Source organism: Somniosus microcephalus, unplaced genomic scaffold, assembly GCF_052327205.1.
Source record: "Somniosus microcephalus isolate GS21.2 unplaced genomic scaffold, FLI_Smic_1.0 unresolved_chr1, whole genome shotgun sequence".
In the NCBI taxonomy this organism is placed as follows: domain Eukaryota; kingdom Metazoa; phylum Chordata; class Chondrichthyes; order Squaliformes; family Somniosidae; genus Somniosus; species Somniosus microcephalus.
In genome coordinates, this window is record NW_028225179.1 from 80,175,901 (window position 1) to 80,197,656 (window position 21,756).

General features: G+C 52.9%; 1 protein-coding gene across 1 annotated transcript in view; it reads right to left on the minus strand.

Moving 5' to 3' along the window:
* Positions 1-21,756, minus strand: part of LOC147095522 (E3 ubiquitin-protein ligase BRE1A-like) — a 228,344-nt gene that overhangs the window by 184,987 nt on the left and 21,601 nt on the right. The window contains exon 3 of the mRNA XM_085973658.1: positions 10,908-11,027. Coding sequence (XP_085829784.1) covers positions 10,908-11,027 — 120 coding nt within the window. The remainder of the gene's footprint in view (positions 1-10,907; positions 11,028-21,756) is intronic.

Below are 21,756 nucleotides of genomic sequence, written 5' to 3' on the forward strand. Positions count from 1 at the left end.
CACAGCGGAGGAGAGGGAGAGAGCGAGGGAGAGAGAGAGAGCGGGGGAGAGAGACACAGAGGAGGAGAGAGAGAGAGCGAGGGAGAGAGAGAGCGGAGGAGAGAGAGAGCGAGGGAGAGAGAGAGCGGGGCAGAGAGAGAGAGCGGGGGAGAGAGAGAGAGCGGGGAAGAGAGAGAGAGCGGGGGAGAGAGAGAGAGCGGGGCAGAGAGAGAGAGCGGGGAGAGAGAGAGCGGAGGAGAGAGAGAGAGCGGGGGAGAGAGAGAGAGCGGGGGAGAGAGAGAGAGCGAGGGAGAGAGAGCGGGGGAGAGAGAGAGAGCGGAGGAGAGAGAGAGAGCGGGGGAGGGAGAGAGAGCGGGGGAGAGAGAGCGGGGCAGAGAGAGAGACAGCGAGGGAGAGCGAGAGAGCGGAGGAGAGAGAGAGAGCGGGGAGAGAGAGAGAGAGCGGGGAGAGAGAGAGAGAGCGGGGGAGAGAGAGAGAGCGGAGGAGAGAGAGAGAGCGGGGGAGAGAGAGAGAGCGGGGGAGAGAGAGAGCGAGGGAGAGAGAGAGCGGAGGAGAGGGAGAGCGGGGGAGAGAGAGAGAGCGGAGGAGAGAGAGAGCGGGGGAGAGAGAGAGAGCGGAGGAGAGAGAGAGCGGGGGAGAGAGAGAGAGCGGAGGAGAGTGGGAGCGGGGCAGAGAGAGAGAGCGAGGGAGAGAGAGAGAGCGGTGGAGAGAGACACAGCGGAGGAGAGAGAGCGAGGGAGAGAGAGAGAGAGCGGGGGAGAGAGACACAGCGGAGGAGAGAGAGAGAGCGAGGGAGAGAGAGAGCGAGGGAGAGGGAGAGAGCGGGGGAGAGAGACACAGCGGAGGAGAGAGAGAGAGCGAGGGAGAGAGAGAGAGCGGGGGAGAGAGACACAGAGGAGGAGAGAGAGAGAGCGAGGGAGAGAGAGAGCGGAGGAGAGAGAGAGCGGGGGAGAGAGAGAGCGGGGGAGAGAGAGAGCGGGGGCAAGAGAGAGCGGAGGAGAGAGAGAGAGCGGAAGAGAGATAGAGAGCGGGGGAGAGAGAGAGAGCGGGGGAGAGAGAGAGCGGGGCAGAGAGAGAGAGCGAGGGAGAGAGAGAGAGCGGGGGAGAGAGAGAGCGGAGGAGAGAGAGAGAGCGGGGGAGAGAGAGAGCGGGGGAGAGAGAGAGAGCGGAGGAGAGAGAGAGCGGGGGAGAGAGAGAGAGCGGGGAGAGAGAGAGAGCGGAGGAGAGAGAGAGCGGGGGAGAGAGAGAGAGCGGAGGAGAGAGAGAGCGGGGGAGAGAGAGAGAGCGGGGGAGAGAGAGAGAGCGGAGGAGAGAGAGTGAGCGGGGCAGAGAGAGAGAGCGGGGAGAGAGAGAGAGCGGAGGAGAGAGAGAGCGGGGGAGAGAGAGCGCGTGGCAGAGAGAGAGCGGGGGAGAGAGAGAGCGGGGAGAGAGAGTGCGGGGGAGAGAGCGAGCGTGGCAGAGAGAGAGCGGGGGAGAGAGAGAGAGCGGGGGAGAGAGAGAGCGGGGAGAGAGAGAGAGCGGGGAGAGAGAGAGCGGGGCTGAGAGAGAGCGGGGGAGAGAGAGCGGGGGAGAGAGAGCGGGGAGAGAGAGAGAGAGCGGGGCAGAGAGAGAGCGGAGGAGAGAGAGAGCGGGGCAGAGAGAGAGCGGGGAGAGAGAGCGGGGGAGAGAGAGAGAGCGGAGAGAGAGCGGAGGAGAGAGAGAGAGCGGAGGAGAGAGTGAGAGTGGAGGAGAGAGAGAGCGGGGCAGAGAGAGAGAGCGGGGGAGAGAGAGAGCAGGGTAGAGAGAGAGAGCGGGGAGAGAGAGAGAGCGGAGGAGAGAGAGCGGGGCAGAGAGAGAGCGGGGCAGAAAGAGAGAGTGGAGGAGAGAGAGAGAGCGGAGGAGAGAGAGAGCGGAGGAGAGAGAGAGAGCGGAGGAGGGGGAGAGCGGGGGAGAGAGAGAGCGGGGAGAGAGAGAGAGCGGAGGAGAGAGAGCGGGGGAGAGAGAGAGAGAGCGGGGGAGAGAGCGAGGCAGAGAGAGAGAGAGAGCGGGGGAGAGAGAGAGCGGGGGAGAGAGAGAGCGGGGCAGAGAGAGAGAGCGAGGGAGAGAGAGAGCAGGGCAGAGAGAGAGAGCGGGGCACAGAGAGAGAGCGGGGGAGAGAGAGAGCGGGGCAGAGAGAGAGAGCGGGGGAGAGAGAGAGCAGGGGAGAGAGAGAGAGCGGGGGAGAGGGAGAGCGGGGAGAGAGAGAGAGCGGGGGAGAGAGAGCGGGGCAGAGAGAGAGCGGGGCAGAGAGAGAGCGGGGCAGTGAGAGAGCAGGGGAGAGAGCGGGGCACAGAGAGAGAGCGGGGGAGAGAGAGAGCGGGGCAGAGAGAGAGAGCGGGGGAGAGAGAGAGCAGGGGAGAGAGAGAGAGCGAGGGAGAGAGCGGGGAGAGAGAGAGAGCGGGGGAGAGAGAGCGGGGCAGAGAGAGAGAGCGGAGAAGAGAGAGTGGGGCAGAGAGAGAGCGGGGCAGAGAGAGAGCGAGGGATAGAGAGAGCGGAGGAGAAAGAGCGGAGGAGAGAGAGCGAGGGAGAGAGAGCGGGGGAGAGAGAGAGAGCGGAGAAGAGAGAGTGGGGCAGAGAGAGAGCGGGGCAGAGAGAGAGCGGGGGAGAGAGAGAGCGGGGGAGAGAGAGAGCGCGGAGGAGAGAGAGAGCGGGGGAGAGAGAGAGCGCGGAGCAGAGAGAGAGCAGGGGAGAGAGAGAGAGCGGAGGAGAGAGAGCGGGGCAGAGAGAGCGAGGGAGAGAGAGAGCGGAGGAGAGAGAGAGAGCGGGGCAGAGAGAGAGCGGGGGAGAGAGAGAGCGGGGGAGAGAGAGCGGAGGAGAGAGAGCGGAGGAGAGAGAGCGGGGGAGAGAGAGAGCAGGGGAGAGAGAGAGAGCGGAGGAGAGAGAGCGGGGGAGAGAGAGCAGGGGAGAGAGAGAGCGGAGGAGAGAGAGCGGGGGAGAGAGAGCGGGTCAGAGAGAGAGCGGGGGAGAGAGAGAGCGGAGGAGAGAGAGCGGGGGAGAGAGAGCGGGGGAGAGAGCGGGGGAGAGAGAGAGCGGGGGAGAGAGAGAGCGGAGGAGAGAGAGCGGGGGAGAGAGTGCGGGGGAGAGAGCGGGGGAGAGAGAGAGCGGGGCAGAGAGAGAGCGGGGGAGAGAGAGAGCAGCCGCAACACAGAGCCGGAGCGGCGGCCGCAACACAGAGCCGGAGCAGCGGCCGCAACACAAAGCCCAAACGGCGGCCGGAACACAGAGCCGGAGCGGCGGCCGCAACACAGAGCCCGAACGGCGGCCGGAACACAGAGCCAGAGCAGCGGCCGGAACACAGAGCCCGAGCGGCGGCTGCAACACAGGGCCAGAAGCCCGGGAAAGGCCCGAGGAGCCAGGCCGAGACAGAGGCCCAGAGACCCCTGAGGAGGAGGGGAGCAGCCCGAAGGCACGGGCTCCCAGAAGCAGACCAAGACAGTGAGTACAGGGCCCGGGGAGGGAGCCTGAAGCCAGCGAAAGGCCCGAGGAGCCAGGCCGAGACAGAGGCCCAGAGACCTCTGAGGGGGAGGGGAACAGCCCGGAGGCACGGGCTCCCAGAAGCAGACCAAGACAGTGAGTACAGGGCCCGGGGAGGGAGCCTGAAGCCAGGGAAAGGCCCGAGGAGCCAGGCCGAAACAGAGGCCCAGAGACCTCTGAGGGGGAGGGGAACAGCCCGGAGGCACCGGGAAACAGCGGCTCACAGACGCAGACCAGGACAGTGAGTACGGGGCCTGGGAAGGGTGAACCCGGGAGCCGAGGCCCAAGGACCACGGGGTCGGAGAGGGGGAGCAGCCCGGAGGCACCGCGAAACAACCTGGAGAGCGAGCGAGTCCGGGGCCTGGGAAAGTCCGCGAGCCGGGAGAGGGAAACACCAAACCCGGGGCCCCAGAAAAGTTTACTCTAAGGTCAGCAATAATTTTTACTATTTCTGCTAAAAATGAGCGAGTCAGAGGAGCCGCAGCAGCTCCCGTGGTGCACTGAGAGCAACCCCTTCCAGCTTCCCCCCAACATCAAAAAAAATGAAAAGAAATCGCTCAAGCAACAGCAGCTGAGAGCAAAGCCAGAAACTCTTTTTGCTGACTGGTACACCAATGGGAACATGAGTAATCTCATTTTTTACTCAGGTCAGTCAGCGGCTTGGATCAAAGCAATAAACATACACTATCCCAGAGTTAAGCAGGAAAAAACCGCTAATGGGTCCAAACTGAAAATAAAGAAATCAGGGGACCCTGGTAGTGAAACCACGACGGTCAACATGTACAGAAACGGTACAATAATGGTGCAAGGCAACCTCAAAGACTTTGAAACGGCATTCCAGAAACTGAGAGAAATAATTGAGAAAGGAAAGAGCAGCCCCAGGGTAACTACCAGGGAAAAAGCCACACACACTCCCCCCACCACTTACAGCTCACCAGGAGTAAATCAACCTGGCCAGAAGGTGAGCAAGCCACACAGTTCGGACCAGGCACACACCCTGGGGCCCCACAGCCCCATGGTACATTTGATCAGCCCCAGCGGAAATACCAGGGAGAAAGCCACACACTCTCCCCCTACAACCTCCAGCTCACCAAGAGAAAAGCAACCTAGCCAGGAAGTGAGTGAGCCCTCCAGCTCCGACCAGGCACACACCCTGAGGTCCCACAGCCCGGTAAACCTAAAGGAGAAATTTAACCAGCTGGAGACACAGCTGGTTAAACTTACAGAGGAGTTCCTTAAACTGAAAACCGACCAAGAAAACAGCATTTCAGCAATAAAACAGGAACAAAAGCAAGAGAGTGAGAGACACAGGAGAGAGCTGAACTTACTTGGGAAGCAGGTGAAAGAGCTGCAGAAAGACAAAGAGAGCCACAGGGGAGAGATAGCGGCATTAGCCCAGCAGCCAGAGGCTAGAGATAAGACAATACAGAGCCCGACTGAGCAGCTGCACTCTCACACTGAACAACAGCAGCAGACCCACAATACAGGGGGAGCCACACATACCGACCAGCACACTGAAGCCCAGTCTGCCCCCACCACTTTGGAACCACAGCCGAGCCGCTTACAAGAGGAACGCACACACCAGACACGACCACCACAGTCAAACACACAACCTGTGAGTCCAGGCGAAAACCACCAGCCAGTAAACACCAACAAGGCTGACATCATAATACTCATAGACTCAAATGGGAAATTCCTCTGGGAGAAAAAGCTCTTCCCTAGACGTAAAGTAGAAAAGCTCTGGTGCCCAACAACAGACAGAGCCCTAGAATGGCTGACCAAAACCCGATTAGGCTCCCCCCAACACATAATAATACACACCGGCACAAATGACCAAAGGGCCCAGCAGAAAAGGGTGGCAACATCGCTCGGAACAGTGATTGAGAAGGCAAAGCGACACCTTCCCAAACACTAGAATCACTGTTTCCACACTATTGCCGAGAAGAGACTTCAACAACAAAACAATCCATGAGATAAATGCCAGCATAGCAAGAGACTGTGAATTAAAACATAACGTGCACCTGGCCCAACACCCCACCCTCAATGTGGAATGTCTTCACGACCACGTCCATATCCACAGGAAGAGGATGTCGGTCTTTGCGAAGGCCCTGAAGGACGTCGCTTTTAACCGGGTCCACACCCAGACTCCAAGAGGACCCCCCCCCCGACCACCAAAGACCAACGGGATACAGACCAGGACTACTACAGAGACCACCACCACACCAACCGGGACCAGAGAGGATCCCCACGCACAACAACAATGTCGGACCTGCACCACTCCTGTCCTACAGGGGAACAGGACCACCCCCAGCCAGGCAGAGGGAGAGGTGCTCAGGGCATACGCAATACCACAGACAGAGACAATCCTCCATTAAGAGACATAATGCAGACGATCAGCAGCATCTACTCCCACCTTATGGATCAGGAAAAATAAGGACTAGTTGTTAGAAAGAGTTGTAACCAATTATCCTCAGCATTTATAGACAATTGAAATGTTCTTTTTTCCCCATTTAGACACGACAAACACATATCACTATTTATCATATTTTAACCCATCACAGTAAAAAATCAATTTTAGCATGAAATCCTTATATATCTCAACCTGGAATATCCAAGGTCTACGCTCTTCTATGCTTGGCATGAAGAGTGGGACCCCAGAGTTCCGAGATGAAATTAAAGATCTGGATATTATCTTTTTACAGGAAACCTGGTGTAGAGGAGAAGGGCACACTGGCTGTCCCCATGGATACACAGAGCTGGTGGTCCCCTCCAATAAACTGCCAGGAGTAACCCAGGGCAGAGAATCTGGAGGCATACTGATTTGGCTTAAAGCAGAGCTTAGGAATTACATTAAATTTATAAAAAAGGGCGAAAACCGCTTATGGCTCAAAATTAAGAGGGGCATCATCTCTAGTATGCAAGATGTTTTCATTTGCACACACTATATCCCCCCGACAGAATCCCCGTACTTCAAAGAGGACACCTTCTCCAACATAGAGAGGGAGATTATCCAATTCCAGGCCCAGGGAAATGTGTTGATCTGTGGTGACCTCAATTCAAGAACTGGCGAAGAACCAGACTTCACCGATAATCAGGGGAATAATTACATATTTGGGAATAACCACTTTGATCTCCCTTTCCATCCACACAGGCATAACTGCGACAAACAGACAAATGCTAACGGAAAACAGCTCCTGCAGCTCTGTCGAAGCCTGGGTCTGTACATTGTCAATGGTAGGTTCATGGGAGACTACCTAGGAAGATCCACCTATTGCTCACCTCTTGGCTTCAGCACCGTAGACTATATGATTATGGATCTGGACCCATCCTCTTTCAGAGCATTCACAGTCAAACCACAAACAACACTGTCAGATCACAGTCAAATTACTGCATATCTTAAAAGAACAGAAACAACCAACACAGAAACACAACCCAGTAAGCTGTAGAACATTAAAAAATCCTACAGATGGGCCAAAAACAGCACGGAAACATACCAGAAAGCAATTAGCAATCAATCAACTCAAGCTCTCTTGGACACCTTTCTGGAAAATACATACACACACAATAAAGAAGGCGTAAACCGGGCAGTGAATAACCTAAATAATATTTTTGATAATTTGGCATCAATGTCAAACTTGAAAGTTCGCAAGAATAAACCCAAAACAAAAAACTACAAAAAATGGTTTGACTCAGATTGGAAGGTATTCTGTAGTATCATAAACAAAAGACTTATAAACTTCCTTGAGGAGCACAATGTCTTGAGTAAAAGCCAAATTGGATTCCTACCAAACTATAGAACATCAGATCATATCTTCACCCTACAGACCCTAATTGATAAACATGTTCATCAAAACAAAAGCAAAATCACCAACTAAGGAGGGTCTACAGCAGAACCTGGATCTGCTCGAGTCATTCTGTCAGACCTGGGCCCTGACAATAAACCCCCAAAAAACCAAAGTCCTTGTGTTCCAGCAAAGATCCAGACATCAGGGACCCAGAATAAATTTCACACTAGGAACAACTAAAATTGAACAAACCACTAACTACACATACTTGGGCTTAAAAATCAGCTCTGTGGGAATTTTTCATCTGGCTGTGAATGAACTGAAAGAGAAAGCTAGAAGGGCTTTCTATGCCATCAAAAAATCAATCCAAATAGAAATCCCAATTAGCATTTGGCTCAAAATTTTTAAATCAGTAATTGAACCAATTGTACTCTATGGCAGTGAGGTGTGGGGACCGCTAACACAACAAGAATTTGCAAAATGGGACAAACACCCAATTGAGATCCGACATGCAGAATTCTGAATTCTGTAAAAGTATCCTCCGGACTCAAAGGAAAACCGTAAACAATGCATGCAGGGCAGAACTAGGCCAATATCCATTAATAATTACTATCCAAAAAAGAGCCACCAAATTTTGGAAACACCTAAAAATGAGCAACCCCCACTGCTATCATTACGAAGCCCTGAAATGCCAAGAGAGGACCATAAAGAAGAACTCCCTCAGTCAACCAGTCCTGGGACTCAGTGAAATAACCAACCCCAGGACAGTGACATCGTAGCACAGAGAATTCGACCCAACACAATTGTCACTAAGCAAAAGGAAAAATACCTGTCATATTGGGCAGAAACAACAAAAACCCAAAACAAACTCAATTGCTACTTGGCCCTAAACAGACAATACAACATGGCTGAATACCTGACCATGGTAAAGGATAGCAAACTGAGAAAAACCTTGACAATGTACAGACTTAGTGAACATAGCCTGGCCATCGAAAAAGGCAGACACAGACAGACCCGGCTGCCAAGAGAGGACAGGATATGCTCTCACTGCAGTCAGGGAGTGGTGGAGACAGAGATGCACTTCCTCACAGCTTGTGGAAAATATCAGGGAATCAGGGAGAATTTCTACCCAAAATTCACAAAAATATGCCCTGAATTCAGAAATTTGAATGACGACCAAAAACTCCCAATCCTACTAGGGGAACAGAGAAATTGTGTAACCTTAGCGGCACACTATGTTACAGCTTGCCATAAACAGAGGGACAACCATTAAATCTAAGAAAAGAGTATATACAAATTATACGAATGTATATTTATACACTCAGGGATATATCTGTTTATACACTGTATGGATAGATCTGCGTTTATGTGTTCAACCATAAATGTTTTTCGATGCTTTGGCAACATAAGATGTACCTTGTCATGCCAATAAAGCGATTTGAATTGAATTGAATTGAATTGGAGAGAGCGAGGGAGAGAGAGAGAGCGGAGAAGAGAGAGAGAGCGGAGGAGAGAGAGAGCCGGGGAGAGAGAGAGCGGGGGAGAGAGAGGGCGGGGCAGAGAGAGCGAGGGAGAGAGAGAGAGCGGGGTAGAGAGAGAGAGAGCGGAGGAGAGAGAGCGGGGCAGAGAGAGAGCGGGGCAGAGAGAGAGCGGGGCAGAGAGAGAGCGGGGCAGAGGGAGAGAGCGAGGGAGAGAGAGAGCGGAGGAGAGAGAGAGAGAGCGGAGGAGAGAGAGAGAGCGGAGGAGAAAGAGAGAGCGGAGGAGAGAGAGCGGAGGAGAAAGAGAGAGCGGAGGAGAGAGCGGGGGAGAGAGAGAGAGCGGGGGAGAGAGAGAGAGCGGAGGAGAGAGAGAGAGGGGCAGAGAGAGAGAGCGGAGGAGAGAGAGAGAGCAGGGAGAGAGAGAGAGCGGGGGGCAAGTGGGACCGGAGGGGAGAGTGGGAGCGCGGGGAGAGTGGGACCGGAGGGGAGAGTGGGAGCGCGGGGAGAGTGGGACCGGAGGGGAGAGTGGGAGCGCGGGGAGAGTGGGAGCACGGGGAGAGTGGGACCAGAGGGGAGAGTAGAAGCAGGGGGAGAGTGGGACCGGAGGGGAGAGTGGGAGCGCGGGGAGAGTGGGAGCGCGGGGAGAGTGGGACCGGAGGGGAGAGTGGGAGCGCGGGGAGAGTGGGAGCGCGGGGAGAGTGGGACCGGAGGGGAGAGTGGGAGCAGGGGGAGAGTGGGAGCGTGGGGAGAGTGGGACCGGAGGGGAGAGTGGGAGCAGGGGGAGAGTGGGAGCAGTGGGAGAGTGGGACCGGAGGGGAGAGTGGGAGCGCGGGGAGAGTGGGAGCGCGGGGAGAGTGGGACCGGAGGGGAGAGTGGGAGCAGGGGGAGAGTGGGACCGGAGGGGAGAGTGGGAGCGCGGGGAGAGTGGGAGCGCGGGGAGAGTGGGAGCGCGGGGAGAGTGGGAGCGTGGGGAGAGTGGGACCGGATGGGAGAGTGGGAGCGCGGGGAGAGTGGGAACGGGGGGAGAGTGAGACCGGAGGGGAGAGTGGGAGCAGCGGGAGAGTGGGAGCGCGGGGAGAGTGGGACCGGAGGGGAGAGTGGGAGCGCGGGAAGAGTGGGAGCGCGGGGAGAGTGGGACCGGAGGGGAGAGTGGGAGCAGGGGGAGAGTGGGAGCGGGGGGAGAGTGGGAGCGGGGGGAGAGTGGGAGCGGGGGGAGAGTGGGAGCGTGGGGAGAGAGAGGGAACCTGGAGAGGGTGGGAGCGTGGGGAGAGTGGGAGCGTGGGGAGAGTGGGAGCGTGAGGAGAGTGGGAGCGTGAGGAGAGTGGTGCGTGAGGAGAGAGGGAGCGTGAGGAGAGAGGGAGCGTGGGAAGAGTGGGAGCGTGGGGAGAGTGGGAGCGTGGGGAGAGAGGGAGCGTGGGGAGAGAGGGAGCGTGGGGAGAGAGGGAGCGTAGGGAGAGAGAGTGCGGGGGAGAGAGAGAGTGGGGAGAGAGAGAGAGAGAGAGAGAGACATAATAACAAAAGTAAGAGCAGGAGTAGGCCATATGGCCCCTCAAGCCTGCTCCGCCATTCAATAAGATCATGGCTGAGACACAGAGAGGAGGAGCGCGAGACAGAGAGGGAGAGAGAGAGACAGAGAGGGAGAGAGAGAGACAGAGAGGGAGAGAGCGAGACAGAGAGGGAGAGAGCAAGACAGAGAGGGAGACAGAGAGACAGAGGGAGAGAGAGGGGGAGAGAGAGGAGGAGAGAGTGAGACGGAGAGGGAGAGAGACGGAAAGGGAGAGAGACGGAGGGAGAGTGAGACGGAGGGGGAGAGAGACGGAGAGGGAGAGAGACGGAGAGGGAGAGAGACGGAGAGGGAGAGAGTGAGACAGAGCGAGAGACAGAGAGAGCAACCCATTGTCCCACCTCCTGCCTTGGGGTGGGGCAAGAGCGACAGCTTGTAGGACGAAGAGCAAGGCGGGTGGTCCTCAGGTGAACGGCAATGAAACCCTCCAATCAGCAGAAACATAGGATCTGGAGGCCACTCAGCGCCTCGAGCCTATTCCGCCATTGAATGGCAGTCGGAGTGGGAAGACGAGCAGGACACAGCGAGAGTGTCTCGGGTGGGGAGGTGGGGGCGGGGGTGGTGGAGGGAAAGTGGGCCTGAACTCACCTTCAGCTTCTCGTTGTCCCCGGTAACCAGCTGTAGGTCCTGGCGCAGCTTCTCCAACTCAGAGAGGCGATTCACTGCCAACTCCTTGTTCTCTTCCAGGTCAGAGTTCATCTCTTCGAACTGCGGGCAACAAAACGGAACTCTAAGGTCACAGAACACCCAAACCCTGATCACCCCCGTCTTGCCACCGCCCCCCACCCACCCCCCTAGCACCACCTGACAACAGCCCCACGCGTTTCCCGCGTAAGCGGCCATTTCTGCACACAGCAAGATCCCAGGCGCGGGCAGTCAGACGAAGGACCGGTGGGGTTGGTTGACGGATAATATATCAAGCTCCGAAAGTCCACTAATACGGCGCCTCCGACAGTGCAGCATTCCCTCAGTATAGCTCCCCTGACAGTGCGGCACTCCCTCAGTACTGCCCCTCCGACAGTGCAGCGCTCCCTCAGTACTGCCCCACTAACAGTACAGCGCTCCATCAGTTCTGGGATGCGTGGACTGTCAGCCTGGGTTATGGGACTCAAACCCACAACCTTCTGAATAAATTAATAAAAAGTAACTGTAAATCTGAGACCTGGGAGTGTATGTCTAAGTGAGCGGACCTGGGGATAAAGATCCCACCGACAGTGCAGCACTCACTCAGTACTGCCCCTCCGACAGTGCAGCACTCCCTCAGTACTGCCCCTCCTACAGTGTGGCGATCCCTCAGTACTGCCCCTCTGACAGTGCGGCGCTCCCTCAGTACTGTTCCTCCGACAGTGCAGCGCTCCATTAGTACTGCCCCTCCAACAGTGCAGTGCTCCCTCAGTACTGCCTCTCCGACAGCGCAGTGCTCCCCCAGTACTGCCCCTCTGACAGTGTGGCGCTCCCTCAGTACTGCTTTCCCTCAGTATTGCCCCTCCGACAGTGCAGCGCTCCCTCAGTACTGCCCCTCCGACAGTGCGGCACTCCCTCAGTACTGCCCCTCCGACTGTGCGGCACTCCCTCAGTACTGCCCTTCCAACAGTGCGGCACTCCCTCAGTACTGCCCCTCCGACAATGCAGTGCTCCCCCAGTACTGCTTCTCCGACAGTGCAGCTTTCCCTCAGTACTGCCCCTCTAACAGTACAGCGCTCCTTCAGTACTGCCCCTCCGAAAGTGCAGCGCTCCCTCAGTACTGACCCTCCGACACTGCAGCGCTCCATCAGTCCTGCCCCTCCGACAGTGCAACGCTCCCACAGTACTGCCCCTCCGAAAGTGCAGCACTCCCTCAGTACTGCCCCTCCGACAGTGCAGCGCTCCTTCAGTACTGCCCCTCCGACAGTGCAGCACTCCCTCAGTACTGCCCCTCCGACAGTGCAGCGCTCCCTCAGTACTGACCCTCTGACAGTGCAGCGCTCCATCTGTCCTGCCCCTCTGACAGTGCAGCGCCCCCTCAGTACTGCCCCTCCGACAGTGCAGTGCTCCCTCAGTACTGCCCCTCCGACAGTGAAATGCTCCCTCAGTACTGCCCCTCTGACAGTATAGCGCTCCATCAGTTCTGGGATGCGTGGACTGTCAGCCTGGATTATGGGACTCAAACCCACGACCTTCTGAATAAATTATTAAAAAGTAACTGTAAATATGAGACCTGGGAGTGTATGACTGAGCGTACGGACCTGCGGCAGGAACGGAGTTGGAGACCGGGGATAAAGATCCCACCGACAGTGCAGCGCTCCATCAGTCCTGCCCCTCCGACAGTGCGACGCTCCCTCAGTACTGTTCCTCCGACAGTGCAGCGCTCCATTAGTACTGCCCCTCCGACAGTGCAGCACTCCCTCAGTACTGCCCCTCCGACAGTGCAGCAATCCCTCAGTACTGGCCATCCGACAGTGCAGCGCGCCCTCAGTACTGCCCCTCCGACAGTGCAGCGCTCCCTCAGTACTGCCCCTGACAGTGCAGCGCCCCCTCAGTACTGCCCCTCCAACAGTGCAGCGCTCCCTCAGTACTGCCCCTCCGACAGTGCAGCGCTCCATCAGTCCTGCCCCTCCGACAGTGCAGCGCTCCCTCAGTACTGCCCCTCCGACAATGCGGCGCTCCCTCAGTACTGCCCCTCCGACAGTGCGGCGCTCCCTCAGTACTGCCCCTCCGACAGTGCGGCGCTCCCTCAGTACTGCCCCTCCGACAGTGCAGCGCTCCCTCAGTACTGCCCCTCCGACAGGGCGGCGCTCCCTCAGTACTGCCCCTCCGACAGTGTGGCGCTCCCTCAGTACTGCTCGTGACTGTGCAGCGCTCCCTCAGTAGTGCCCCTCCAACAGTGCAGCACTCCCTCAGTACTGCCCCTCCGACAGTGCAGCGCTCCCTCAGTACTGCCCCTCCCACAGTGCAGCACCCCCTCAGTACTGCCCCTCCGACAGTGCAGCGCCCCCTCAGTACTGCTCCTCTGACAGTGCAGCGCTCCCTCAGTATTGCCCCTCCGACAGTGCAGTGCTCCCTTAGTTCTGGGATGCGTGGACTGTCAGCCTGGATTATGGAACTCAAACCCACGACCTTCTGAATAAATTATTAAAAAGTAACTATAAATCTGAGGCCTGGGAGTGTATGTCTGAGTGAGTGGACCTGCGGCAGGAACGGAGTCGGAGACCGGGGTTAAAGGCAGTGCGGAACAGAGGCCTGGGAGTCTGAGTGAGCGGACACAAGCGACACAACGAAGGAGTGACATCAAAATTCAAAGGTGTCGCTGGCACAAGGGAGCTGAGAGGTGAGTATTTGCGGCAAGTTTTTTTTGTTCTGTTTCGAGTATATTTCTGCTACGTAGTTCATAGTCTATCTAATAGAGGGTAGTACTGATTGGTGGGTATCGATTGGGTGTTTCTTGTTAAGTTTTAAGTTTATTTCTGCTAAATTACCTGCATAGTCTGGTAAATAGAGGCATGGCAGGGCAGCTCAGTCCAATGATTTGCACATCCTGCGCCGTGTGGGAAATCCTGGATGACCACGTGTGCAGGAAGTGTCGCCAACTGCAGCAGCTTGAGCTCTGGGTTTCGGAGCTTGAGCAGCTGCTGGAGCCACTAAAATGCATCCGCGAGGCTGAGAAATACTTGGAAAGCACGTTTCTAGAAGTGTTCACCCCACAGCCTCAGAATGTGCAGGCAGAGAGGGAATGGGTGACCGCCAGACAGAGAAAGAGGACCAGGCAGGTAGGGCAGGGATCCCCAGAGTGCATCTCGCTCGCGAACCGGTTCACAGTTCTGGAAACTGGTGGGGGTGATGGCTCCTCTAGAGAGCAGCCAGAGCCAAGGCCACGGCACCATGGGTGGCTCAGCTGCACAGGGCGGGGAGGAAGAAGAGTGGAAGAGCAATAGTGGTAGGGGATTCAATAGTTAGGGGAGCAGACAGGCGTTTCTGCGGCCGTCGACGTGACTCCAGGATGGTATGTTGCCTCCCTGGTGCCAGGGTCAGGTATGTCACTGAGCGGCTGCAGGTCACTCTGAGGGGGGAGGGTGAACAGCCAGAGGTCATTGCCCATATCGGTACCAACGACATAGGCAGAAAGAGGGATGAGGTCCTGCAGACAGACTATAGGGAGCTAGGAAAAGCAGAACCTCAAATGTAGTAATCTCCGGATTACTCCCGGTGTCACGTGCTAGTGAGTACAGCAATAGGAGGATAGAGCAGATGGCGCAGGAAGGAGGGCTTTCGATTCCTGAGGCATTGGGACCATTTCTGGGGAAGGTGGGACCAGTACAAGCCAGACGGGATACACCTCAACAGAGCAGGACCAATATTCTTGTGGGGAGGTTTGTTAGTGATGTTGGGGAGGGTTTAAACTAGCTTGGGCACCAGCTTTTAGGAGTAGAAAAGAGGAATAAGGTGCATAAAAGAGTGAGTGTGTTGGATAGTACTAGAGAAGAAAGTCGTACTAGAGACGGAAGTAGTACCATATTAGATAGAAGCAGACTAAGAAAGACTACGAAAAATTCAAAAATGGGTTTAGAATACATGTACATAAACGCACAAAGTGTGGTGAATAAGTTTGGTGAGCTACAAGCACAATTAGCCATGTGGCAATAACGGAAACATGTGCGAGTCATCAAAGAGTGCTGTGAGTTTGGGTAAGTGTGAGAGTTCTTTAATTGTTATTTCTCTTTAAATCATTCTTGATAAGATTACTTAAGCAGTTTAAGTAAAGGGGAAAAGTTAAATATTTGGGGTTCTGTTGGTTTAAGAGTAAAACAAGGTTACACTGCAGTAGGAGTAAATTGGCACAGCAGGCAGTGGAAACCAGTTTTCTAACCAATCAGCAGGGGTGACTCATTTGGCTGTAAACAAACAAACAGTATAAAAAGACCAGTCCTAGTGCGAGCAAGCACTGAGTGCGAGTCATCAGAGAGTGCTGTGAGTTTGGGTAAGTGTGAGTTAGGGTAAGTGGGGTGTTAGGTGCTCTTTTCAAACTTTAACTCTGTGGGTTGTAGTTAATAAGGCCTTTCTGGTGCAGAGTGACTGTTGGTAAACCATTTAACTGGTGTAATTAGAGGGATTGATTTAATTTAAATCCAATTAATTAAAGGGGATACTAGCATCTAAAATCGGGCAGAGGGTGTCCATAACTAACAATAAAAAAATTAATTAATTACATAGAATGGAGCAGGTGATGTGTTACTGTTGCGAGATGTGGGAGCCGGTGGACCCCATTGAGGCTCACGGTGATTACGTCTGTGACAAGTGTCTGCTGCTACAGGAACTCCAGCTCCGTGTTGATGAGCTGGAGTCTGAGCTTCAGACACTACGACACATCAGGGAGGGGGAGAAGTACCTGGACTCTGTGTATCAGGAGGTGGTCACACCTATGAAGTTAATTAATTCAGATGTAGCCCATGGTCAGGGACAGGACGGTGTGACTACGAGTGAGGCAGGTACGGGGATCCAGGAGGTAGAGCTGGAGGAGCCGCAGCCCTTGCTCTTGTCCAACAGGTTCGAGGTTCTTACTCCCTGTGGGGACAGGAGCAGGGACTGCAGGGAGGATGAGCAACCTGGCCACAGCACCGTGGAACAGGGGGCCATTCAAGAGGGGGGAGTAAATAGAAATGTTGTAGTGGTAGGGGATAGTATTATTAGGGGGATAGATAGAGTTCTCTGCAGCCGAGAGCGAGAGTCCCAAAGGACATCTCCTCTGGGCTGGAAAGAAACTTGCAGTGGGAGGGGGTGGATCCACTTGTCGTGGTCCATGTTGGTACAAACGACGTAGATAGGACTAGGAAGCCGGTTCTGTTAAAGGAGTATGAGCAGCTAGGGGTCAAATTAAAAAACAGAACCTCAAGGGTAATAATCTCTAGATTATTACCTGAGCCACGAGCGAACTTGGCTAGGACAAATAAAATTAGAGTTAAATGCGTGGCTCAAAGACTGGTGTGGGAGAAATGGGTTTTGCTTCCTGGGACACTGGCACCAGTACTGGGGCAGGAGGGAGCTGTTCCGTTGGGACGGGATTCACTTGGCCAGTGCTGGGACTAGAGTCCTGGTGGATCATGTAACTAGGGCTGTAGAGAGGGCTTTAAACTAACTAGTGGGGGGGAGGTTCCTAGAGAGCAAATAATAAAAATGACAACAGAGAAGGTCATAGACTTAGGTAGCAGTGGGGAAATTAAAAACCAGAGCGTGTCAGGAAGGGGCAGAAGGTATGGAGTAAAAGGTAAAGTAATAAAAAGGGCAAATGCAGGAACTAAGTGTCACAAAACATATTTGAAAGTTCTCTATCTGAATGCACGTAGCATTCGTAACAAAATAGACGAGTTAATGGCACAAATAACTACATATGGGTATGATCTAGTGGCCATTACAGAAACATGGCTGCAGGGTGACAATGCCTGGGAATTAAACATACCAGGTTATTTAACGATCAGGAAGGACAGGCAGAAAGGAAGGGGAGGTGGGGTGGCTATGTTAATAAAGGAAGGAATCACTGTAATACAGAGAAATGATATTGGGTCAAAAGATCAGGATAATGAAACAGTTTGGGTAGAGATAAGGAATAATAAGGGGAAAAACACTGAATGAATATTTTGTATCAGTCTTTACAGTAGAAGACATTAAGAATATCCCAACACTGGACAAACAGGGGGCTATAGGGGGGAGGAGCTAAAAACGATCAAAAGCACTAAGGAAGTGGTACTCGGTAAAATAATGGGACTCAAGGCAGATAAATCACCTGGACCTGATGGCTTACATCCTAGGGTCTTGAGGGAAGTGGCGGTAGGGATTGTGGATGCATTGGTAATAATTTTCCAAAACTCCCTGGACTCAGCAAAGGTCCCGGCAGACTGGAAAACTGCTAATGTAACACCCTTATTTAAAAAGGGCAGTAGACAGAAGGCTGGAAACTATAGACCGGTTAGCCTAACATCTGTGGTAGGTAAAATTTTGGAGTCCATTATTAAGGAGACAGTAACAGGACATTTGGATAATCATAATTTAATAGGACAAAGTCAGCATGGTTTTATGAAGGGGAAGTCATGTTTGACAAATTTGCTGGAGTTCTTTGAGGAAGTAACATATAGGGTGGATAAAGGGGAACCAGTGGACGTAGTGTATTTAGACTTCCAAAAGGCATTTGACAAGGTGCCACACAAAAGATTATTGCTTAAGATAAAAAATCACGGGATTGGGGGTAATATTCTGGCATGGATAGAGGATTGGCTATCTAACAGAAGGCAGAGAGTTGGGATAAATGGTTCATTCTCAGACTGGCAATCAGTAACTAGTGGTGTTCCGCAGGGGTCAGTGCTGGGTCCCCAACTCTTTACAATCTATATTAACGATTTGGAGGAGGGGACCGAGTGTAACATATCAAAGTTTGCAGATGATACTAAGATGGGAGGGAAAGTAGTGAGTGAGGAGGACATAAAAAACCTGCAAGGGGACATAGACAGGCAGAGATTTGGCAGATATCACAGAAACCCCACAGTGCAGATAGAGGCCATTTCGGCCCATCGAGCCTGCACCGACACATATCCCACCCGATCCCCGTAACCCCTACACCAACACATATCCCACCCTATCCCCGTAACCCCACGTATTTAATCCCCCTAACACTAAGGGTCAATTTATCATAGCCAATCAACCTAAACCGCACATCTTTGGACTGTGGGAGGAAACCGGAGCAAACCCATGCAAACACGGGGAGAATGTGCAAACTCCACACAGACAGTCACCCGAGGCCAGATTCGAACCCGGGTCCCTGGCGCTGTGAGGCAACAGTGCTAACCACTATGCCACCGTGCTGGAATACAATACTGGAAAGTGTGAGGTTATGCACTTTGGCAGGAAAAATCGTAGAGTAAGTTATTATCTTAACGGCAAGAAACTGGAAAGTACTGAAGTACAAAGGGATCTGGGGGTCCTGGTGCACGAAACTCAAAAGGTTAGTATGCAGGTGCAGCAAGTGATTAAGAAGGCCAATGGAATGTTGGCTTTCATTGCTAGGGGGATAGAATATAAAAATAGGGAGGTATTGCTTCAGTTGTACAAGGTATTGGTGAGACCGCACCTGGAATACTGCATACAGTTTTGGTGTCCATACTTAAGAAAAGACATACTTGCTCTCGAGTCAGTACAAAGAAGGTTCACTCGGTTAATCCCGGGGATGAGGGGATGGACATATGAGGAGAGGTTGAGTAGATTGGGACTCTACTCATTGGAGTTCAGAAGAATGAGAGGCGATCTTATTGAAACATGTAAGATTGTGAAGGGGTTGGATCAGGTGGATGCGGGGAGGATGTTCCCGATGATGGGTGAAACTAGAACTAGGGGGCATAGTCTTAGAATAAGGGGCTGCTCTTTCAAAACTGAGATGAGGAGGAACTACTTCACTCAGAGGGTGGTAGGTCCATGGAATATGCTGCCCCAAAAAGCTGTTGAAGCTACATCATTACATAAATTTAAAACAGAAATAGACAGTTTCCTAGAAGTAAAGGGAATTAAGGGTTAGGGGGAGCGGGCAGGAATTTGGACATGAGTCTAGGTTCGGATCGGTCATGGCCCTGTGGGTAGCGGAGCGGGCCCAGGGGCCGTGTAGCCTGATCCTGCTCCTATTTCGTGTGTCTAATTCTGTTAGATTCAGGAGATGGTTCTGTGATAGTAGATTGGCGGTTAGGATCAGATCAGCCATGATCTTATTGAATGGCGGAGCAGGCTCGAGGGGCCGATTGGCCTACTCCTGCTCCTATTTCTTATGTTCTTATGGCTTAAAAACGGTGAGGACTGGGCACTTAATATTCAAGGGAACAAGGTGTTCAGGAAAGATAGGGAAGGAAAAAAGGGCTGATTAAGGAAGACATTGTAATGTTGGAAAGGGAGGATGTTCTTGAGGGGACAAGGACAGAATCCATTTAGTTAGAGTTGAGGAGCAAAAAGGGTATGATCACGTTATTGGGGGTATTCTATAGGCCTCCAAATAGTGAGAGGGAGGTAGAGGAGCAAATCTGCAGGGAAATCGCAGAGATATGCAAGAGCTATAGAGTAGTGATATTGGGGGACTTTAATTACCAAAATATCGATTGGGATAATGCTAGAGTAAAGGGAAAGGAGGGGGAGGAATTTCTGAAATGTGTTCAGGAGAATTTTCTTGACCAGTATGTTCTTGGCCCAACTAGGAAGGAGGCATTGCTGGATCTGGTGCTGGGGAATGAGGTGGGCCTGGTCGACCAAGTGTCATAGAAACATAGAAGATAGGAGCAGGAGTAGGCCATTCGGCCCCTCGAGCCTGTTCCGCCATTTAATGAGATCATGGCTGATCATCCAAATTCAGTACCCTGTCCCTGCTTTCTCCCCAAATCCCTTGATCCCTTTAGCCTTAAGAAATATATCTAACTCCTGTGTCTGTGGGAGAACACTTGGGTACGAGTGATCATCGTATCATAAGATTTAGATTTGCAATGGGGAGGAGCAAGGAACAATCTAGACTGGAGCTTCTAAACAGGAATAGGGCTAACTTCAATGGGATGCGAAAGGATCTAGCCAGGGTAAAATGGAACCAAAGACTGACAGGAAAAACTGTAACGGAACAATGGGTGATCTTTAAGGAGGAGATGTTCCAAGTACAGGCTAGGTACATTCCAACAAGAGGGAAGGGTAAAGGCACCAAAGCAAGGGCTCCTTGGATGACGAGGGGGCTAGAGAAGATGATGAAACAAAAAAAGAGGGTGTATGATGAATGTCAGGTGAATTCTTCAAAGGAGAACCAGACCAAATACAGTAAGTTGAGAGGGGAAGTGAAGATGAAAATAAGATTGGCAAAGAGAGAATATGACAGTAGAATGGCAGTTAACATAAAAGGGAACCCAAAAATCTTCTACCGGCATGTAAACAGTAAGCGGGTTTTAAGAGGCGGGGTGGGGCCTATTAGGGACAAAGAAGGTTAGAGGCGCAGGGCAAGGCTAGAATACTCAATGGGCCAGAAATTCGCGGCCAAAGGCGTGAGTGCGCTCGGGGTACTCACGCATCTGGCCGTTGGAAATGCCGGCGTTCAGCATAAACAGCGCATGCGGGGAACGCCGGCATTTCCAGACCTCGAGCGCGTGCGACTGCACAGGCAGCGCTTGCGCAGTGAACTTCGTAGATTTCATTCATGAAATCCGTGAGGGTAAGTCCTCAGAATTTACACTTGAAAAAAGCAAGTGTAAAGTGGTTCATTGGCTGCGGAGGAAGAAACATTTTTATCGTGGAGCTTCTGAAATGCAATATTTTTGTTTGGGAAAGGGAGGGAAGTTATTTTAAGAAATTTTAAGTAAGTTTTAAAGTTAAAATTTTTTTTTTTTTTTTTTTTTTAAAAGGGTTTTCAGAACGGTAGGTAGAAGGAGCAATTGTGGCTGTGTGAATGGAATGTGAGAATGAGTTATGTATGTATGTCCACATATATTCCTTTACGTATATGTATGTATGTTTTATATTCCTTTACTAATGTGTATGAATGTATGTTTTTAATTATGATTTTCCAATAAGTTACTTTCTCTGAAAGTCATAATTAAATAATACATTCATACACATAAGTAAAGGAATATATACATAACACGCAAAGGAATATATACAGACATACATACTTTCAGAAGCTCCACGATAATAAATATCTTCCTCCGCAGCCTCTGGAGCAACTGTACCCATGCTTTTTTCATGTGTAAGTTGTAATGACTTGACCTCACTGAAAGCATTAATGAAAGCGGCGAATTATACTGCGCACGCGCTGCCTGTGCAGTCGCACGCGTTCTGCCTCTGAACCCCTTCGTTCAGAGGACAGGAAATGCCGGTTTTCCCCACATGCACTGTGCATGCTGAAAACCGGCATTTCATCCAGCCAGATGCGTAAGTACCCCGACCATACTCGCGCATTTGGAAGGGAATCACTGGGCCAACATTTTACATGTCAATAAAATGAAAAATTTAACAATTGCACGACTTGCCCCCTCGCATCTGCGACTGAGGGTCCAAGGAGGTGCATTGCGCAAGAGGTCATCATCGTACGTATCCTCACACTGTTCCCTTTGGGGAACTGTATGAAGTGGTGGAAGGATTTATGGCCGTGATTAACGCTCATTCCGTGACCGTAACCATCTTTGAACCAGCCATTAGGGTGGTTAGTCCTATGGCGGGAGGGTTTTACGGGCTCCCACAACCCATCTGAGGGGGGGGGGCCACCAACACCCACGGACGCAAGTATCCCGCTGGATGTCCACCCAGAATTTAAAGTTGGAGCTCCGACTCCACTTGCCGGGACTGTCTGGAGTGGGGTTCAAAACCCTACTCCTTCTGGCCCAGCGGCAGGGATGCTTACTGCTACGCAAAAGGCCCACTCCGCACAAAAGGTGACACCCATACGTTTCCTGCGCCTTTTCCCTCC